The 20,284-nt window shown below is 28.9% G+C and overlaps 1 protein-coding gene across 3 annotated transcripts in view; it reads right to left on the reverse strand.

Moving 5' to 3' along the window:
* The window catches only part of l(2)37Cb (DEAH-box helicase 16 lethal (2) 37Cb), a 49,129-nt gene that overhangs the window by 13,264 nt on the left and 15,581 nt on the right, over window positions 1–20,284 (reverse strand). For all 3 annotated transcript variants that reach the window (XR_012755267.1, XM_075357443.1, XM_075357444.1), the window contains exons 8-12: window positions 15,696–15,811; window positions 12,353–12,528; window positions 10,264–10,550; window positions 3,674–3,814; window positions 1,137–1,355 (exon numbers count right to left, since the gene is read on the reverse strand). Coding sequence is in view for 2 of the 3 variants with exons in the window: in XM_075357443.1 (XP_075213558.1) it covers window positions 1,137–1,355; window positions 3,674–3,814; window positions 10,264–10,550; window positions 12,353–12,528; window positions 15,696–15,811 (939 nt within the window). In the remaining variant the exon portion in view is untranslated. The remainder of the gene's footprint in view (window positions 1–1,136; window positions 1,356–3,673; window positions 3,815–10,263; window positions 10,551–12,352; window positions 12,529–15,695; window positions 15,812–20,284) is intronic.

Below are 20,284 nucleotides of genomic sequence, written 5' to 3' on the forward strand. Positions count from 1 at the left end.
CTGTTCTTTGATATGCCACCAAATTACACCGCAATTGAGAACGGATAATATCAAGCAACGGTAAAAACAACTGGATATGAGAAAGTAAGAGTAACTGTTACATAGAGTGCTACAGTCGATGGAAATAAATTATCGCCGTATTTAATTCTGAACAGGAAGACTGTGCCAAAAGAAAGGTTCTGTGGTGGTGTAATTGTTCGAGCTCAACAGAATGTCCGGATGACATTAGTTAGAATGTGTATGGGAATGTAGACCGGGTGGACTTCTGAAACAAACAGTATGTTAGTGTTGGGTGATTTTCAGGGTCATTTTTCTGACAACATTAAAACAAAACTGACAAATCGAAAATGAGATCTAATTATAATTCCTGGAGGTATGACAAGTCAATTACAACCAATGAATGTCGGGGTTAATAAATCTTTTAAAGATCGTATTTGTGCACAATACAATCAGTGGTTTGACTGAAAAAGATCATCCCCTTTCACCAAGCGGCAAAATTAAATGAGCATCAGTAGCTACGATTGTAGAATGGATTTCAAAAGTTTGGAATGATTTGCCAACAGAAATAGTTAAACAGTCATTCTTGAAGTGCTGCTTGTCAAATGCATAGGACAGTTCTGAAGATGATGCACTTTGAAACCACAGAGATGCAAATCAACCTGACTCAGATGAAACTGATGATGACGACGACTTGGCAACAACATAGAAAGCTAACAAGACATACTGTTTAGTCATGAAAAATTATTGTGACTAGTGGTAAATACTGTACTTATAAAGCTAAATTACATATGTATCTAACTACATTACATTTGAGGTACTATAATACAAAACATAGTTAGTGTTAAGTGCTTTTGATTTAGGTGTTTTACTGCATACTTGGATTATTCAATAAATTGTTGTAAGTAGTTACTATTTAACATTTTGTATTCATTTTCAAAATATGATGAACTTAATGAAAAATACTGATATATACAAAATACTTATATGACACCATAATTTATAATAAAATATTATACAGTATTTTAATATTTCTATTGGATATTTTAATTTTTTTCAGAAATTATCTGCTAAATTTAGGATGCATCTTAAATTCTATGGCATCTTAAATTTGAAGAACTACCATCCTTATTACTCACTAGAGTCTCGTGAGGTGGTGGATCCAGGAAATCAAAATGGATTAAATCATTGATGCCAAGGGCTTTAAGCATAAGAACAGCATTTCCCAAATTGATTCTTTGGATTTCAGGTACAGTATTGTCTTCTAACTCATTTTTATATGCCCAAGCAGTGTACAAACGGAAACACTTCCCTGCAGCAACACGACCAGCTCGACCTGCTCGCTGATTTGCAGATGCCTGAAAATCAAATAAAATAGAGATACGTCAATATCTTCAAAAGTAAAAGATAGTTATGAAATTCTTATGTTACAGTAATTTGATAAAAAAAAGATTGACCAGTTAACTTTCTCCAAGAATCGTACACTTCCAATGTATAATTAATGAATATAAAGGGCAGATAAAAAAAGATCCTAGTAAACATATAAAATGTTAATATTTGATGAAATATTATTATTAAATTTGCGATTTAAAAAAGGAATTAATCGAAGTACCTTAAACATGGTGCAACTGACATTTTATTCAAACTACCCATCATTATTCTTCAAGCTGCTGCCCGTGACATGTTCCTGGTTATGAAGCTATCAGGATAAAAAGAGGTGCCTAAAAACTGACAGCTGAATTTATTTTAAATATTAGTTCAATTATGTGAAGATCAAAGCAAGAGAAAACATCTTCCTTGTTAAATGAATAATGAACCTTATTAAATAAACATTTCAGAAAATTTTCATAATTTTTATATGATATACTTTTGAATTTGAAGACAAGATTAAGCTCAAAAAAATGATTACAAATTTTTTTGTTAATTAAAATCTAAATTTAGATGGCCATTTCGATTGTTAAACAGTAATTAAGTAGACAGTGAAAAAATGTAAATAAAAAACAATAATAATAAATAAGCAAAATGAATAGGTGAGAAAAGAAGAAATAATAATAAAAGAAATATTAATTGAAAATAAGTGTTTATAAAACAATTATTATAACAAATACAAACAACTGTTGTTGCTTCAAGCAAATGGAATAAAAAAGCATAGGGCAATCTGAAATGAAGGTTTAGATATTTTTAAGCTAAATTTACACTTTTTATTGCAACTGTCTAAAGTGACAGTTGCTTTACAACTGTTTTATTAATAATGTTTGTTAATTAATTTTTTTATCATTATTTCTTATTTTTGTTCTGTTAATTTATTATTATTATTATTAAATTAATCTTTTCTTTATACTTTCCCCATTATCTACAGATAATGACTGTTTTAAAATTGAAATTGCCTATTTCATATTAAAATTTTACAATAAGAAATTTTTGTACACAGTTTTTTTAAGTGTAATTGATTTTATTAACTACTCAGCATAACTCTTTATTTTATTAAGATAACAAGTAAATAAAATTAAATTGGATAATTAAATATTAATTAGACTCAAAACATTTACAGGCTGTTTTAAAGAAACATATCTACTGCAGCGCCTCCTAGTTGCCTATAACCATAAAACATGTCTAAGAACCTGCTCTGAAATGACACCTATGTTAGGTAATGCAAAAAACTGCATCAAAATCGGCCCAACCATCTTAAAGAAACACATCTACTGCAGTGCCTCCTAGTTGCCTATAACCATAAAACATGTCTAAGAACCTGCTCTGAAATGACACCTATATTAGGTAATGTGAAAAACTGCATCAAAATGCGCCCAGCTGTTTTAGATAACCACATCTACTGCAGCACCCCCTAGCGGCCTAAAATTGTAAAACACATCTAAGAACCTTCTCTGAAGAGATACCGATGTAATGTAAAACACCACACTGAAATCAGTCCAGTAGTTTTTGAGGAAAATGTTAACAGTGGTAACAATTACCAACAATAATAACACACCCATCCTCTTACCCAAATGCATATCTATCTCCATTCAGCACCCATTGGTGTCTTATAACTATAAAACATGTCTAAGAACCTGATCTGAAGTGATACCTATGTAATGCAAAAAACCACATTGAAATCGATCCAGTAATTTTTGAGGAAAAAATTAAAAATGGTAACACACAAAACCTCTTACCCCAAATGCATATACCGCCTCTCACTTCATCATGGGTATAAATAGGTTTTAGAACTCCATAAAATTTTGAAGAATAATTCAGTTTTACTCTAACTCTAAGATGTTTTTTCTATTTACACTGAAAAATGTAAGAATAAATGGGCAGAAACCAAGTTATGTCTTAACATAAACCCTATTTTTCTATAATTTATTTTTAAAAAATCATAAAAAATACTACCCAAAACTTCTAATTTAATGTTTTTATTCATCTTTTTAATACCTTTCTTTAGAATTTTTTAAAATGATTTCTAACTTATTATTATTTGCTATTTATAATATATTAAACAATTTTTTTTCAATGAATTAATAAAATTAATTTACACTTTTTTTCAAGTAAATACATCTTTTTATTGATATTTTTTGTCAGCTAACTTTTTATTTTTCTCCAAATCTATATTAAACAATATTAAGTAAAATATTTCAACATATTTCTTCTTTAAATATAAAACCATCCATTAATATAAAATTACCTTAGAAATCGGAACAACAACAAGCGATTCCATTCCAGTTCTGGAATTAAAATTATTCTGTTTACAAAAGCCAGGATCAATAACATATATGATGTTGTCTATGGTTAATGATGTTTCAGCTATGTTTGTTGCCAATACAACCTGTAAGCAATATATGAATTAAAATTAAAAAAATCTACCGAGTCACTCACTAGCCTATTTTCCACTAATATTTTTTTTCTTAATATAAAATTTTTAGAATTCTTTTTAATGATAAATAAAATATAGCACTCATGTATTATATGGAAAAAGTAACATAAAATTCAAGATTATGTCCAATAATGGTTATAAATAAAAAATACACACCAATAAAAAATCAGGAACAATTTCATAACTGTGAAATGAAAGATTTGGTTAGATGTTATATCTGCATACATCAAATATTGGATATGTAAAAAAGAAACTGTAGATTTAACAACAGTTCTCCACACCGATTGGTGCACCAAGACAAAATGTCTCCATGGCTAACAGTAAACAACAATTTTTTTGCTTTTACACCTACCTAAGGCACCATTTAATTGATAAATTCTGTGTGATAAGCCAGTAAAAATATTAAAAGAATAATAATAATAAAGTAGTTGATAACTGATAATTCAAGTATAAAATTCACAAATTATTATCAAAATTTGTTTTCACTCGTAAAATAAAAAAAGTTTAAAATTCAGTAGATGTACTATCCTCTCTTAAAATACTAGAGAATATAAAAAATGCCTTTAATTTCAGAGATTCAGTGAAGGGAAAATCCTCTTATTCACTTCCACGTGGTAGAGAGAGGGCAACAATTGTATATATTAATAATTAATTGTATATAACAGAATTGATAAATACACAATGTATAGTTTATATACAATTAGTTGTATATAAAAGCAGCTAATGATTGAAGGAAAAGAGTTATTTGCAGTACAGGTAACTCCCCCATTATTAATGCCTATGGCCTACTCATACTCAGAGAGTAGATGAGCAGTGGTGGATACAGGGCAAAAGAATGCCCTGTGGGTGAGGAACTTCTCCCCAAATGTGGAGAAACTTTTTCAGAAAGAGAATGATAGAATAAAAAAGGCAACAAAAAATCACTGTTAATCAGTGTTAATTCTTTTTATTTCACTATGATGCTGACTTCTTTTACTAAATTTTCTAGAGTTAAAAGAGATTTTCATTCGGGAAAGGAGAAGCAACAAAAGAAGTTAAAGGACTAATTGTAAATAGGAAATTGGCATGACAGGACTTTATTAAAGAGCAGAAAGTTACGAATCTCAAGAATGAAATGAAAACAAATAAAATGGGTATATTAGGACTAAGTGAAGTGAGGTAGGAAGTGAAGAAAAAAGTGGAGAACTTACAATGTTCTATTCTGTTAAAAAGAAAGAGGAAAAAACAAAGTGTTAAAAATTATGAAAAATAAAATAGTAAGATGGATGCAAAAAGTACATTATATAAATGGTAGATAAATAGTGTCAAAGATTGGGATGTTACAAAGAAATTAGTTATAATGCAAATATATATGCCAACATAAAATTATAAAGAAAAAGTTATTTAAAGATGTAAGAGAGTATTGAAGACATAATCAAATTGGAAAAGACTGTTGTAAGTTACTGATGGGAGACTGGAATGCAGTGATCAGAGAAGATGAAGAAGGGGTATGGTGGAAAATTTGGCTTAGGGATAAGGAATAAAAGGGGGAACAGATTAGTAGAATTTTGCAAAGAGAAAAAATTATCTATAACCAACACTTGGTTCAAAAATCATAAATATACTTGGGTATCCTCTGGGGCCAAAGTTTGATGTCAGATAAATCATGGCTTAGTAGATGAAAGGTACAGAAATGCTGTAAAGAATCAATAGTGATCGTGTGCTATTTACGATGGAAATGAGAATAGCTTTAAAAAAGGTAGAGAAAGCAAAGGTTGTTAAAAAATGGAAATTAGAGGAGTTGAAGATATTGGATGAGGAAACAATGACAGAAAAACAATGGCAATTAAAGAAAGCAAAACAGAGAATGACAACAGTGAGGAGGCCTGGATAAGAAAAAAAAATGCCACAGTAACAACAGCAGAGAAAAAAGTAGCTCTTATGAGAGAAATAGATCCAAAAATCCATGGATACCAACAGAAATGCTAAAAAAAGAAGGCAGTATAAGATTTAAGTCAGGCGAATAAGAAAGAGCATTCTATCGTAAATTAACAATGAGTAAAGCAGGAAAACACAAAAAACTATGAAAAGGTGGTTGATGGAAGATTGCAATGATATTGAGGCTTTAGCAAAGAAAGGGGAGTATGACATGATGTATAGGAAGCTGAAGAGCATTACATGGAATAAAGGAAAGGGTATGGCAAAATGGGTGAAATTAAGGTTAAGGATGGTAAATGCTACATGAGAAAGAAGAATGAGAATAACTGAAGGAATACGTGAAGAACTTGTATATGATAAGAAACAAACGTGAGTAATTAATCATAGAAAAGGAATGGAAGATAGCTAAAGAGGATAAAACACTACCAATATTAAATTTGGACTGCCAAATATAAAAGTCGACTTTAATACAACTACTAATATTAAAGTGCACAAAGCCATTAAATAAATGAAGATAAAAAAATCGACTGGAATATATGAACCTCTCATAAAATTTTATAAATTTTAAAGGAGGATGAAATGGAAGAAATAGTTGAACTGTAATAGTTAATATTATTATTTACAGTGTGAGAGAATGACCTGAAAACTTTGTGAAAACAGTAATAATAACAATTCTAGTACCAGAAAACTGGTACTAGAAAATGTACAGAACACAGAATAAGTTTAATAGCCAATACTACTAAAATATGGTTAAAGAGTCCTTAAAAGGAGGTTGGTAAGAATAATGCAGAAGAGGAACTGTTTGGCTTCAGGAAAAAAGAAACCAGAAATGCCATTGGGCTACTAAAGATGGTTGGAGGAAGATATTTAGAGAGAGGAAGAGAAATGAATCTCCTTCATAGATTTAGAGAAGGCATTTGATAAAATCAAATGAGAAAAAAAATTGGAGATTCTTAAGGAGAAAGAAGTACATATAAAGACACAAGGTTAATTAAAGAATTATAATAAGATAAAGAGCAACATTCTTAATATAAAATATTAAGAATTATACATGAGGTAAACAACGAAAGGAAGTAAGAATATAACTGACTGAGGTGAGTTATATTCTTACTTCCATTCACTGACACTGTTCAACATATACATTGAATATATTTTAAGGAATATATTAGTAAAAAGAGAAGAATAATAAATATAGGAGAGAAAAAAATAAGTTGCATACGGTTTGCCGATGATACAATAATTTTAGTTGATGGCACATATACACATGCACTTCAGAGATTGTTAACAGCCCTGAAGGAAGGAATGAAAGAGTACACAATGAGAATAAATATACGAAAAACTAAAGTAATGAAAGTAAACAAGTACAAGGATTTAGTGATAAGGACAAACAAGTGAAGAAAGAATAGATAAAGTCAAAAATTACAGATATTTGGGTACTATGGTGATAAAGAGGATTGGAATAGCACAATTGAAATAAAAGGAAAGATAGTGATTTCAGAGAAAATCTTCAAAAAGAGATCAATATGTAGTAAAAGTCTGGAGAGTTAAGGAAAAGATTAGCCAAATGTTATGTATGGAGTGATTCTATGAAAGTGAAGCAGGGAAGATGAGTAAGGGTAGATTAGGATGTACTTTTGAGATGTATGTATGGAGAAGAAGGGAGAAAGTAAAACTGATGAATAAGTCAGGAATGAGGAACTGATGAACAGGATTAAAGAAGAAAGATCACTTATGTTAGATGTATACAAAGAAAAGGAAACTGGTTAGAATTTATTTATTTAGAGGAACTGTAATCTTGATAGTTGCATTGGAAGGGTCAGTAGAAGGAGAAATGAACTGGTGAAGAAGAATAAAATTAATAGATGAGGTGAAGTTTGAAAACAACAAGGGGGATGAAGGAGAAGTCTTGGCCCAGAATTGGATAAAGACAGCAGAGGCATAAGGAACCTCCAATAGGCAGAACACCACATGATGATGATACTGTTATTTTATCCTTAATAAATAAAATGAACTAGTAAAAGGGAAACAAATCTCTTGAGTAAAATAACTTTTTTAAGGTTTGAGAAAAAAATCCTGTTAGGTCTTATAATTGTACATAATATAAATTTTCTTACTTAAATGTAATGTAAATGGAGTGGAAAAGGTCACCATCATACACATAAGCTTAGAGTATCTATGGTCTTCATATGGAAGGTTTTGGGTTCAACTCCTGGTCGCTAAACAATTTCATGTATATACAATTATAAATATATCACTGGAATTTTCATCTCAAACAATTACCATCAATAACTGTAATCGAATTCGTACTTGTATTGTAACAAATAAACACAAATTTAGTAAATAAACAATAGTTGTAACAAACATTTATCATAATTTTTAGGGTACAGCAGAAATATACTAATGACGAGTCAGCTTCAATTTGTATATAAAAACTTAATGATTTTATTCTGTTATCTTTGGGACTTATCCCTATTTGGCTAATCAGTAGCTCTGTTAACCAAATTTAAACTCATTGTCACCAGCTCTACTTGTAAATTATGAACTGTAAAATTTTTTAGTGCAAATATTACATTAATATATATATATATATATATATATATATATATAGTAATGGTAATATAAATAAATAAATAAATATATATAAATATATACAGTAATTTTCTCTCTTTATAATGTGATATTCAGGTCAAGAAAAAACTAAAAGTTTACATTAAAAGAAGTATGACAGACTGCAATTTAAAAAATTATCATTTTTGTTGTATTCTAACAAAATTAGTAATTCCATATACTGTACACTCATTTATAGAATAAAGCTTAAGTAAACAATTTGTGATTTACAAGTCAAAGATGGTCTATCAACTTGTAAGTAGTGGGTTTTCATAAATTTTTTGAATTTAAAAATTATATAGATCATCATTTATAAAACATCTGATGCATTAATGTGATGATAACTTAACACCATGGAATATATTCAAAAACATAAACAATATAAGTTAATAATAATAATAAATAATATATAATAAACAATTATAATAAATAAGTTTTTTCTGTGTAAAAAAAATAAAAGTCTACAACAAAATCAATAACAATTTTCTATTTAACTTGGTGAATTTGGCCTTTTCCTAACAATTTTTAATTAAATAAATTATTAAAGAGTTGTAATTGCAACACTAAAATTTAATGGCTTTTATGCATTAACAAGTTCCTTTGAATGACCCTGACAGGTAATAGTCCAAGGGATTTAAATTGTGGGGGGGACCTAGGAGGTAAATTAATTGGCCCATCTCAACTGATCCATCTGTTCAAAAAACTTAAGTTTAAATGTTGTGTAATGTCTTGTGAATAATGAGGTGGTACATCGTCATGTTGGAATAACATTTGCTACCTTTTTTCAACAGGTACATCTTCTAGAAGAACTGGCACTTGATTTTGTAGAAAACCTTTTTTACCAATATCAGAAAGGTGATTTTGAAAAATAAATAGTCCAATTAACTGATCCCCAATTATACCACACCATACATTTATCGAAATTTGGGTTTGAAAATTTGACTCTAATTGCATTCAGATTATCATTTACCAACTGTAACTAATCTTCAAATTTTGTATTCTATTTCTTGTAAAAATAGATTCATCGGTGAATAAAATGTAATGAGTAATATTACAATTTTCTTGTACCCATCGACAAAAGATATGAATTTCAACACAAAGTTGAACCACTAAAGCTTGTAATTTATAGGCTACCCAAAAATATGAATTTTTATCAAGATAATTTTAAATAAAACAAATTTAAAAAAAAAAAACAGGGAATAAAAAAATGGGAAGAGAAAATAGTTCAGGAATTAGATATAACAAAACCTAAAAATCTGAAAAACATTGAGACTGCTAGCTAGATTATCATCAAAAAACAATTAAAATTCAGAAAACTTCATATTAATATTTTATTAAATTTCTAAATATTTTTCCTACATGTTTAACTCAGTGTTAAAAGATGTTATTCTGGAAAATTGAAAATTTCTAATCAAAAGAGGAGATGAGCTAGTAATGCTAGTCAAAACAATACTAGCACAAGACAGAATTGGAGGCTCATTGAATTCAGCAACAGACCAGAAAAAGTTTTAAAGGGGGCAACTAAATGAAGAAGAAAAATATACAGAGAATAATCACCACAATCGAACAAAATTCTAAAGAAGTGTCCATAAATGAAATAATAATCACATAAATTATCATGGGTTACTGCATATTCAAAAATAAATAATTTCAAACTTATCAGTTGTTTATTATTGGAATATTATTTTTTATATTTTTTAGACTGCAATTAACCACACACTCATAATTTTTATTATAATTTACAACAGAATTATAATATTAAATTAAAATTATGATAAATTTACATAATGATCAATAACTTAAATCAATATATAGTATATTTAAAGTATGAAGAATGTTATTAATTAAAAATAAATAGTAGACATTAAATACTTCACTTTTCGAGCATTAGGAGGAGTAGGCTGAAATATCTTGGCTTGCATATCACTAGGCAGATTTGAATACACCGGTAAAATAACAAGTTCTCTAATTCGTGATCCTAATCTTCTTACTCTATCTTGTAATAGTTCTTGACAAGTCTCTATTTCTTCCTGTCCAGTCAAAAAAACAAGAATATCTCCGAGCAGTTGTGTGGCATGAATTTGTAAAATAGAAACCACACATGCATCAACATAATCCGCTTCAGGAGCTTTAGTATAATAAATATCAACTGGAAATCTCCGTCCTTAAAATTGAAAGAAAAATTATTTTAAAATTTAAAGAGAAATTTTCTTAAAAATCAAACAAGCATAAAAATTGACTGCTATACTATTATATGAGTTTCTGCTCATACTAGGACTTGAATGCTGGAACTCTCAACTTCCAACTTCTGCACATACTACCACCAATTAAAATAAAAAAATAATATTTTAAGGGCAATATAAAAAATTGTTTTGAAATATTAATAATACAAAATAACAGCAGCCAACATAAATTTATAAGTAAAGGAATTCATCAATAAAATGCAGTGGATTAGAAATTAAAAATTTCTTTAATGACTTTCTTATTACAAATTTTACTGAATTCTCAAGTTTTGAATTAATTGTACCCCAGAGTATGATGGGGTCCATAAAGGGGTAACTTCCATTTTAGTGCAATGACTGAAAGACTAAGAGTAACAGTGCCATTTTAGCATCACTCTGTATGCATCCTGCAATTGTAGAGAAAGATTTATCTCATTTTGATAATAACCATTTAAAATGTACATACAAAGTATACTCATTAATGAGATTTCTGTTAGTCAAAAAATGTAAAACGATTGACATATGTGATGTCAACTTTGTAAAACTTTTGAACAGAAAATAACGAATGAAAAAAAATAATCGTGCCATATTTTGTATGACAGTATTATGAATTACCATTAAAATTGCTGTTTTTGGTCTTCTAAAAAAAATTAGGTAACTTTGCTTATAAAAGAATTTTTCAAGTGTTTATTTTTAAGAAAAATTATTCACATAAGAAAGATCAGAAAATCAGAATTAGTATTATTTTATACTTCAATTAAAATTAATCTCTATAAATTATTACAAAATAATAATAACATTTTACTACAAAACATGTGATTAGATTGGCACACCACAAACACTGCTCAAAAGAGCAAATATTAAATATTTAAAAAAACTCAATAATGTTAATTTAATTACTTAAAAATCTCAATAAAATTGTATAAAAATAGTATTAACAAATATGCTTACAGTAGAAAAAAAACATGTGTAAATGAATTTTGAAGCAGTGGTTGTTATAGCACAACAGCTGATGGCTAACCAGATATTTCCATAATTGCAACGTTAAAATTGCCATATATCTTAATCTGAAACTATTTTAATTTTTAAAAAAAGGTAAAATGATTTTTTTCGTTGTTTAATTGGTACCGCAAAATGAACATATTACAACTATAGATTTTTTTCAGATTTGGAGCCCATAGGCAAACACATCTCTTGTTCAACAGAGTGGTATCCAGGGACAGTTATCAAGGAACTTTTGTAATAAACAATGAAGTCTCAGCAGGTTACTAATAGTGCTCCACAATCTCATACATATAAAGGTTACAAAGTATGTGTTTGCACTGAATTAGACAATTAAAATAGAAACTCACCAACTTCCATGAAGGAGTGATAGCATCTCAGCCTTTCATCCAGAAGGACCTCGGTTCAAATCCCAGTCAGATATGCCATTTTTCATATGCTACAAATTTTCCATTCCATATGTCCACACATAATTTTGAGCTTATGTGGTGAATTGATCATTAAAAAGAAACTGAAGGAACTGCACTTAAACAATCATTGACCTTTTTTTTTTTATATCGTTAATAAGATTGGCTTTCTATCATTAATAAGAGTGCAAATAATAATTTAGCTCCCATAACAAAGTAATAAGAAAAATACTAAATAATAAAATATGATCAATAAAAAGGTTAATCTACAAAAAGAAATATTTACAACTTTACCAAATAATAATAAATAATAAGAAATATGTATGATACTTTACCAGGTATCCTAAAAATTGGTGCATCATCAAAGAAAGTAGAGAATTTCTGAGCATCAAGAGTAGCACTGGAAATAAGTAACTTTAAATCAGGTCTAAACCTAGCAATATCTTTAACAAGACCAAAGAGAATATCCGTGTGTAATGTCCTTTCGTGTGCTTCATCAATTATCATAACACTGAAAGTAAAAAATAAAATTCTTATCACAAATAATTAAACATCTTCTTGTAATCAATTCTAGGATTGGGTTGCAGCAGTCTTCCTCCTCCAGGCAGTTCCATCTTGTGCTAATCTTCTTGTTTCCTTAACAAAGAGACTTTATACACAACATCCTGTACGGTTTGTTCAATATACTCTACAGTCTTGGTCTGCCTCTTGCATTGTTTCCTTCAATTGTGCCCTCTATTGGTGTGAAACAAACTATTATGCTGTAGTATATGTCCTACCCATAAACATATTAATTAAATACATATTAACTGAATTCAAAAAATGTTTTACATAAACACACATGCGCGTGCTGAAAATTCATGTATGCATACACATGCATGCAGTTATAAAAAATTTACTAAAATATAAAAATATATTTTTCATATCGTCTAAGTACAAAAAATTTAATATAATTTAAATTTTAAATTAAATTTAAATTTAAATTTTAAATTAAATTTAAACTGAAAATTTCTATATACAACCGTGATAGCTCTTAAGAAATGTTTACTTTTCTTTTTGCTACCAATTAGCTATTAACTAATAATTACACTGGGAAACAAAAAAAATTTTTTTTTTGTCTCAGGAAGAAAAATATGTGATTCTGATAGTATTTTTCTCCTGAATTCAAATATATCAGTTTTCCCCATCACTCCAGGTTTCCAAGAGACAGGCATTTATAATTTCAAACATTTTAATACTTACTATATTTCTTCAATCTACTTTTCTGCACACAGTATGCAAACATTTGACTCACCAATAAAGTAAGAATTTATGATTTTTTGCTATATTTCACCTGTGGAGCATCCCTCTTGATGGTCCAACAATAATCGGCCAGCATATTAGGATTCCATTTACCTTGATACCTCTTTTCCACAGCTGAAATCTCCTGATGAAAGTGCTCCCTGTGCTCATCACTCACTGCACCAACATTTTCCGAGAAGAAGTGTAGTGTAAGTGCAGGAAGTGTACTTTTAAGGATATTACAACCCAAATTTTTATAAGATGTTATAAGATCGTTGACAATATCACTGTAATTTTTCATCTTTCGATTTCCCAAAAAACTCTAAGTAACATTTTTGAATGTTGCCAAGTTGCTTTCTCCAGTAGATTCAATAGTTTCTCAATAGTTTTCTTTTTATCGTGCATTAGTGATCATATTTGTGGACCCACAAATATTCCTTCTTTAATTTTCGGATCACTAATTCTAGGAAACTTCTATTTTAAGTACATGACACCAGGAGTATTGTCCATGGCCTTGACAAAATTCTTTATTAATCCTAGTTTGATATGTAACGGACGTACATACATGGTTTTAGGATTACACAATGGGTCATGTTTCACATTTTTCTGTTCAGGAATGACTGATTCGCGTTTAGGCCAGCCATTCTTTTCTAATGAAATGGTTTATTCTGTCCCTACTATTCACACAAAAAAGAAACACAGTACTTTGTGTAACCAAGCTGCAGACCAAGAATAAATGCAATTACTTTCAAATCACCACAAATATTTCATTCATATATTGCATACTGAAGCTTTTCCAATATAAATTTAAAGTTTCCATATGTTTCTTTCATACTAGCAGAGTGAGCCACAGGTACTAATGGGAATTTATTGTCATTATGCAGAAGTACAGCTTTTAAACTAACTTTTGAGTATTCAATGAACAGCGCCATTCTGTTGGGTTATCTTTATTACAAAGTGTCTCCATAAGAGAATAACTGTCATTACAAAACATTAAGCAATTGAAAAATAATTCAGAATGATAATTAAATTCAGAATGATGATTATGACAAGTACATATCTTTGTATTCTTTTGAAGAAGATTCCATCCTTTTAACCGGGAAGCAAGAATTTCAAACTGTTTTTTGGATAACTTTAAATCTCATATGACATTATTAAGATTTTCTTGAGTCCGTAAATGAGGCTCAGTTGAACTGCTTTGTTCAAAAGCTGTATCACTAGAATCTGTTTCTTTTGCTTCCTTACTTCCATTAGACTCTGAGCTCTCTTCATCTAACGTCACATGTTCTGGAGGTTTTTGTATGGGCAATTTTTTACAGTGTGGAACTGATCTCATTGCAGATTGCAAGTTAGGGTACACCACTGAATGTTTTGATTTTGACGTAATCCCTCTAATGTTTGTTAAGCAGAAATAACGTAAGAGTGATCTCTTACCTCCAAATCATAGAGATAACAAATGGCATGTGGCATGTGCCATTTTTCCAAGCAGTGAGAAGACAAGAACATGATAAACAACAAATATGTGGGGCCCAGGTCCTTGTTTGGTCCCCAACTTTACACCCAAAATAAAATTCATAACACTTTTTTACTAATGGAGTAAGGTTTCACCTTTGGGACTTGAGTGTCACTTCACCACATATATAACAAAAATTGTTAGGATGATTTAAACAAATGAGGCATTTTGTAACTAACGACTAATTAAAAGAAATAAAGTTGTAAATACGTAATACACAATAATTCAGACACAAAGCACTCACAATGACCTGTTCACTGATTCTCAACTGTCTCACAACTGACATCATTCTGATGAATATGTGCTACACTAGATCATGTTTGTACATGTCTACACTTGTCTGAACCTGCACAACAGTAACAATGCTAACACAACACTAACCTTTCAGTTAGCTCATTTGATTCCATTATATTTACAATGCTCTAGGAGCTTTTACTTGACAATGGACAAATGGACGAAAAGACGTTTTAAAATATTTAAAAAGGTTAAAATAATAAAAAAACTGTGGGTGATGGAGAAATTCTGAATACATATTTGAAAACATGATAAAAAAACTGCATTACATATACATATTGGTACTAGGTTTTTTGTCCTATTGGACAAAAATCATGTTGAACAGTGTTATTAGTATTTTCTCACTACTTATGCTGATGACTTAACTTTCTGAATATCACTTTGGTTATCTCTTTAATGGTTAATAATTTATAAAGAATCTGTTGAACTTGGATTAACTTCTCTTCTTAAATAATCAAATTTATCTTTGATGTATGTATATAAGCATTTGTGCCTGTATGGACTATTAAGTGCTCCAAAACTATGAGAATTATATAATTAAGAAATATATGTGAAAATAAGTGATAAAAAACCTAACCACATTAACTTACCTATATGATTGCAAATCAGGTTCAGAAAGAAATTCTCTGTGCAATGTACCATCTGTCATATATTTTATAATAGTTCTTTCTGAAGTGCAGTCTTCAAATCTTATTGTATAACCAACCTAAAAACAAATTCATATAAACATCTATACTAATATATTCAAACAAATACAACAATAAAACCTCACCAATTGTTTCCGCATCAGTTTTACACTTCGTAGATTCAGTAATAAAAATACAACTGGTGTCCATTAGAGGCATAATAAAAAATGTTACAACTTACAATATGAAAAAAAGTCATAGTGATACGTTACTTTAATTTAAATAAGTTAATATTACTTTAAAAATAACTTCAAGTTAATCTAAACTTAATTTTTTTAAAGAGATTTAAAAAATTTGAAAATATGTCAGTAAAGTTTATTAGTGCTGACACTTGTTTCTGGTATAACTTTAATAAAATTGGTAGAACTAACTAACAAAGTGCTTGAAAGAAAAGCCCATATGTGGGAATTATTTCTACTCAAATTCATCAGGCAGTGAGATGGATTGGTGAAGTACACATTTGATAGGTAGCTAAGAATAACAATCTAGATTTTTTGGAAGTTTTTTTTTGAGTTTAAAGAAATGAATCCTGATATCTTCAACATTTATTTTGAATTATAAGGTCCATTTTATTTTAATGGGGATGTAAACATACAAAATTATCAATAGTGGGGTGTAAAAACCCATGGAAACCTATCAATGATCATTTCATTCACCCAAAATATGATACATGATCTCAGCATTCTAAATCATAGGCCTGTTCTTCCTCTTTGAAAACTATGAACAACCAGTAACATATATAGCCAATTATTACAGTAATATACTAAAGATTTCATAACCTTATTTTGAAAAAATGAACTTTGAACAGCTTAAGTTCCAACAAGATGGATATAAGTCACATCGCTACACTCATGAAACATCCTTGCCAACCATTTTAACTCCCTGGTTTGGGAATATTCTCTAGCCACCTTGCTCCCAAATTTTTTCTGCCAATTTTTCCATCATATCATAGATGAATTGCAGAAGAGAATCTACGACAAAAATTTACAATAGCCTGAAAATCTACAATTTACCAGTTGTCTGCAAGAGTTATGTACAATTGTATTGCACATATGCATATTTTTTGAATATTCATACTTGATTTTATTTTAATACAAAATTTATGAGTGCATATTTTTCAAATTTTAATTAATTACAATATTTGCAAAATAAGGAAAATTGATATTAATCATTGTACAAGAGAGTCATTTCAAAAGTTTGAACTTTAAATTAATGAACAATTGATAAATATAGAGCTTGGATTTTTATTCTTTTAAAATTGATATTAGTTTTTGAGTTTATTTGCTGGAACAATGTAAGACAGCCACAAAAGCTTTTTGCTTTTTGTACTCTCTTGTCAGCTGACAGATTTTTTTTATGCTATCCTCTACTCCTTTCTGCTCTATACTACCTATTATAAAATTAACTAAGCCTGGATGTCTTAACACCTGACTACCAACACAGATGTTCTTTTGTAAAGAAGACAAAACATTGGCAGAATCTTATGTTTTGTCTTCTGTTTGTTATAAGACCTCTTCATTTTAAATGTTTTTGATCAATCCAGTTTTCAACATGTTCCTATAATACTACCTTTTAAAAATCTTGTATTCATTTTTACTTCCTTGTATGAAGTAAAGGAAGTATTGTGATCGTGAAAAATTTTGGTTTTCAGATTTCAATGGAAGTATCTACTTTGACCATCCCTGAATCCATTTTGACTAGTTTTGGCGAGACATCTGTATGTACGAATGTATGTATTTACATATCTCGCATAACACAAAAACAATTAGCTGTAGGATGTTGAAATCTTTGATTTAGGACTGTTGTAACATCTAGTTGTCACCTCCTCTTTTGATTGCAATCAACTGGACCAAAAGTGTCCAAAAAAGCCCAAAATCCCAAAAATTTGGATTTTGGACTTTTTCTTAACTGCAGTAACAATCCCTCATTAAGAGCTTTTCAACAACATATATCATAAGTGGTACTCATTTTCATTCGTTCCAGAGTTATAGCCAAATAAAATTTTAATTAATGAAATATTTGATCTTAGAAGAGAAAGGCATATCAGTTCGAATCTGACTTCATATACATATATCTTTTTTTTCAACTTTGTTTTTTTTTTAAATTTAATATATTGATTTATTAATAATTATTAACCTCCGATTATAAAAAATTATAATAAATAATTCAATAATAACAATAAAAAAAAATATATGAAAAAAATCAGAAGCTATTAGTGAAATAAAATTTTATATACTTTTAAAAATGTGTATATGTAATTTAATAAGCATTACATACATGTATATATAATAGATTTGGTGTAACATCTGAATATTTAATATTAATTGAAAATTATAATTTAGAATCGTATTATTTTTGGATTTTCTAGTTTAATTTTATTTAATTATTCTAGAATTTCTATTTAATTTTATCTACATTAAAGTTAACTAAAGAATGACTAAAAAATAGACCCTCATAAGAACAACATATACACTGAGGCATACATGCCTGATCTTTAATAAATTGAAAAAATTCTTATCTTTTAATTCAATACTCCCCTAAATTAACTTTTGTTAATCAGCAACTCACAAAGATATGAATAAAACTGATCTAGTCTACAGGTAATAAAGTGACTTTTACTCTTCTAATATTTCATATAAGATTGTTGACTTAATAACTGTATAAATATTTGATGTTAATAAAAACTAATATTTCAGCAACTGTGTAACTGTCCACTTTATTAAATATCTGGAGGATCATATCTTACTTTCAAATGAAATAAGTTTAAATGAAGTGCAGCAAAAAACGTAATAGGCATACAAGGTGGTGTATCAGATTTTTAGATCTTCATTTTGTAAAATTAAATTAAATGTAATTATTTATTTTTTAGGGGTTATAAAGGAGCATTCACCTTTCAGATACCATACATATTTATGCTTCAATTGAGGAATATTCTCTTAAGATAACTTATGCGATCTATTTGATAACTACTGTCATCTCAATGGGACAGATAGTTATGATTATCATCAATATTTGAATGATCTAGTTTTCTAGTTTATTCTTAGAATATAGTTTATTATTACTGTAAAATTGTTTGATCAATACCTTAGGTTGTGGTTTCTCAGTAATAAAATGTCTTTCAATGTTCAACCCCTGTTATCTCATCTGGATTTTTTGATGCCCACAATAGCATGAACCATGCTCTTTTAACTTTCCTTCGATTATTTTTTCTTCATTATATTGCCAACACATGATATGTATAATTGAACTCTACCAATTTTTCTCTGTGACCAACTCTTAGATAAAAAATAAGTATTAATTTCAGAGTTATTACTTTCTATTTAAGAATCATTAAATTTGTCTATATGGATGAGTGTGTTGCGTTTCTTAGCACAAATCTTACGTCGAGTTTTTGAATAATATGATTAGTGGAATGGCCTTTATGCAGACAATTAGAACTACAATTATTATTTTCCAAAAAGAGTTTACGATCATCAACAATAAACAAGTTTAAAAGTTTACATTGATATAAGTAATGATTTGAATTACAGAAAGAACTGTTAAAGTTAAATTTTGAATAAAAACTGACATTTTTTTCTTTTATATTGTTTGTTATGATTTAAAGTAAAGCATTTGGTAAAAGTTTTAGTTGACTTGTAGAGATTTACTTTGACATTGTTTCCCGTACTCACTTGCATATTTGAAGTGACTAGGTTAATGTTTTCTAGAAGTTGTCTTCTTGTGTTGAGAAATTCTATAAAGTCTTTAAAGTTGGGAAACCTTTGATTTGACAATTTCTCATTCTATAATCTTAAGTGTTATAATCCAATTTAGATGTTAGAAATTGGACTACAATAAATTCATATGTATTATTAGGAAGTTGCAGTGCTTCAAGTGTATTTACATGTGAGGATATTTTGTCATATTTTGACATTTATCACTTCATAATTAGATGTGATCCTTTAATATTTGAATGAATAGTACAATATTATGTATAAGTGTATGTAAATTATTTTAACGATTCCATAAATGATATATTGTTAATTTATTGATATATTATAATTTGTAAGTTTGTATGCTGAGTCCATGAAAACTCAAAGAAGGCTGGAAGAAGACTGCCGGAATGTAGTGCAGAGCTGGCTTATATAGTGTGTATGGAGCCGCTGAATTGTCAGGAGGCAAGTGCATTCGAAAGGAGCTGTGTGAACTGTATGGAGCTGAGTGCAGCCAAGTGTGAACTGATAGAAAGACCTTTAAATTTTAAAGTCCTTCTTATATATGCTTTTAATAACATGTAATGAGTCTGAACACAATTTTATAAAATATAATTCATAAAAATATAATTCTACTTGTAATAAATACAACACAGGGAAAGATCAAAGAATTTTGCTCACTCCTATCCACTGGAGTTGATATGTGTAATTTTGGAGGGATCTATAGCAGAAAGGAATTCTAAATCTGAGTAAACAATCACTATTCTTGCAAAATTGAATTTATTGTATAAAAATTTTACA

Source organism: Lycorma delicatula, chromosome 2 (genome assembly GCF_047948215.1).
Source record: "Lycorma delicatula isolate Av1 chromosome 2, ASM4794821v1, whole genome shotgun sequence".
Lineage (NCBI taxonomy): Eukaryota > Metazoa > Arthropoda > Insecta > Hemiptera > Fulgoridae > Lycorma > Lycorma delicatula.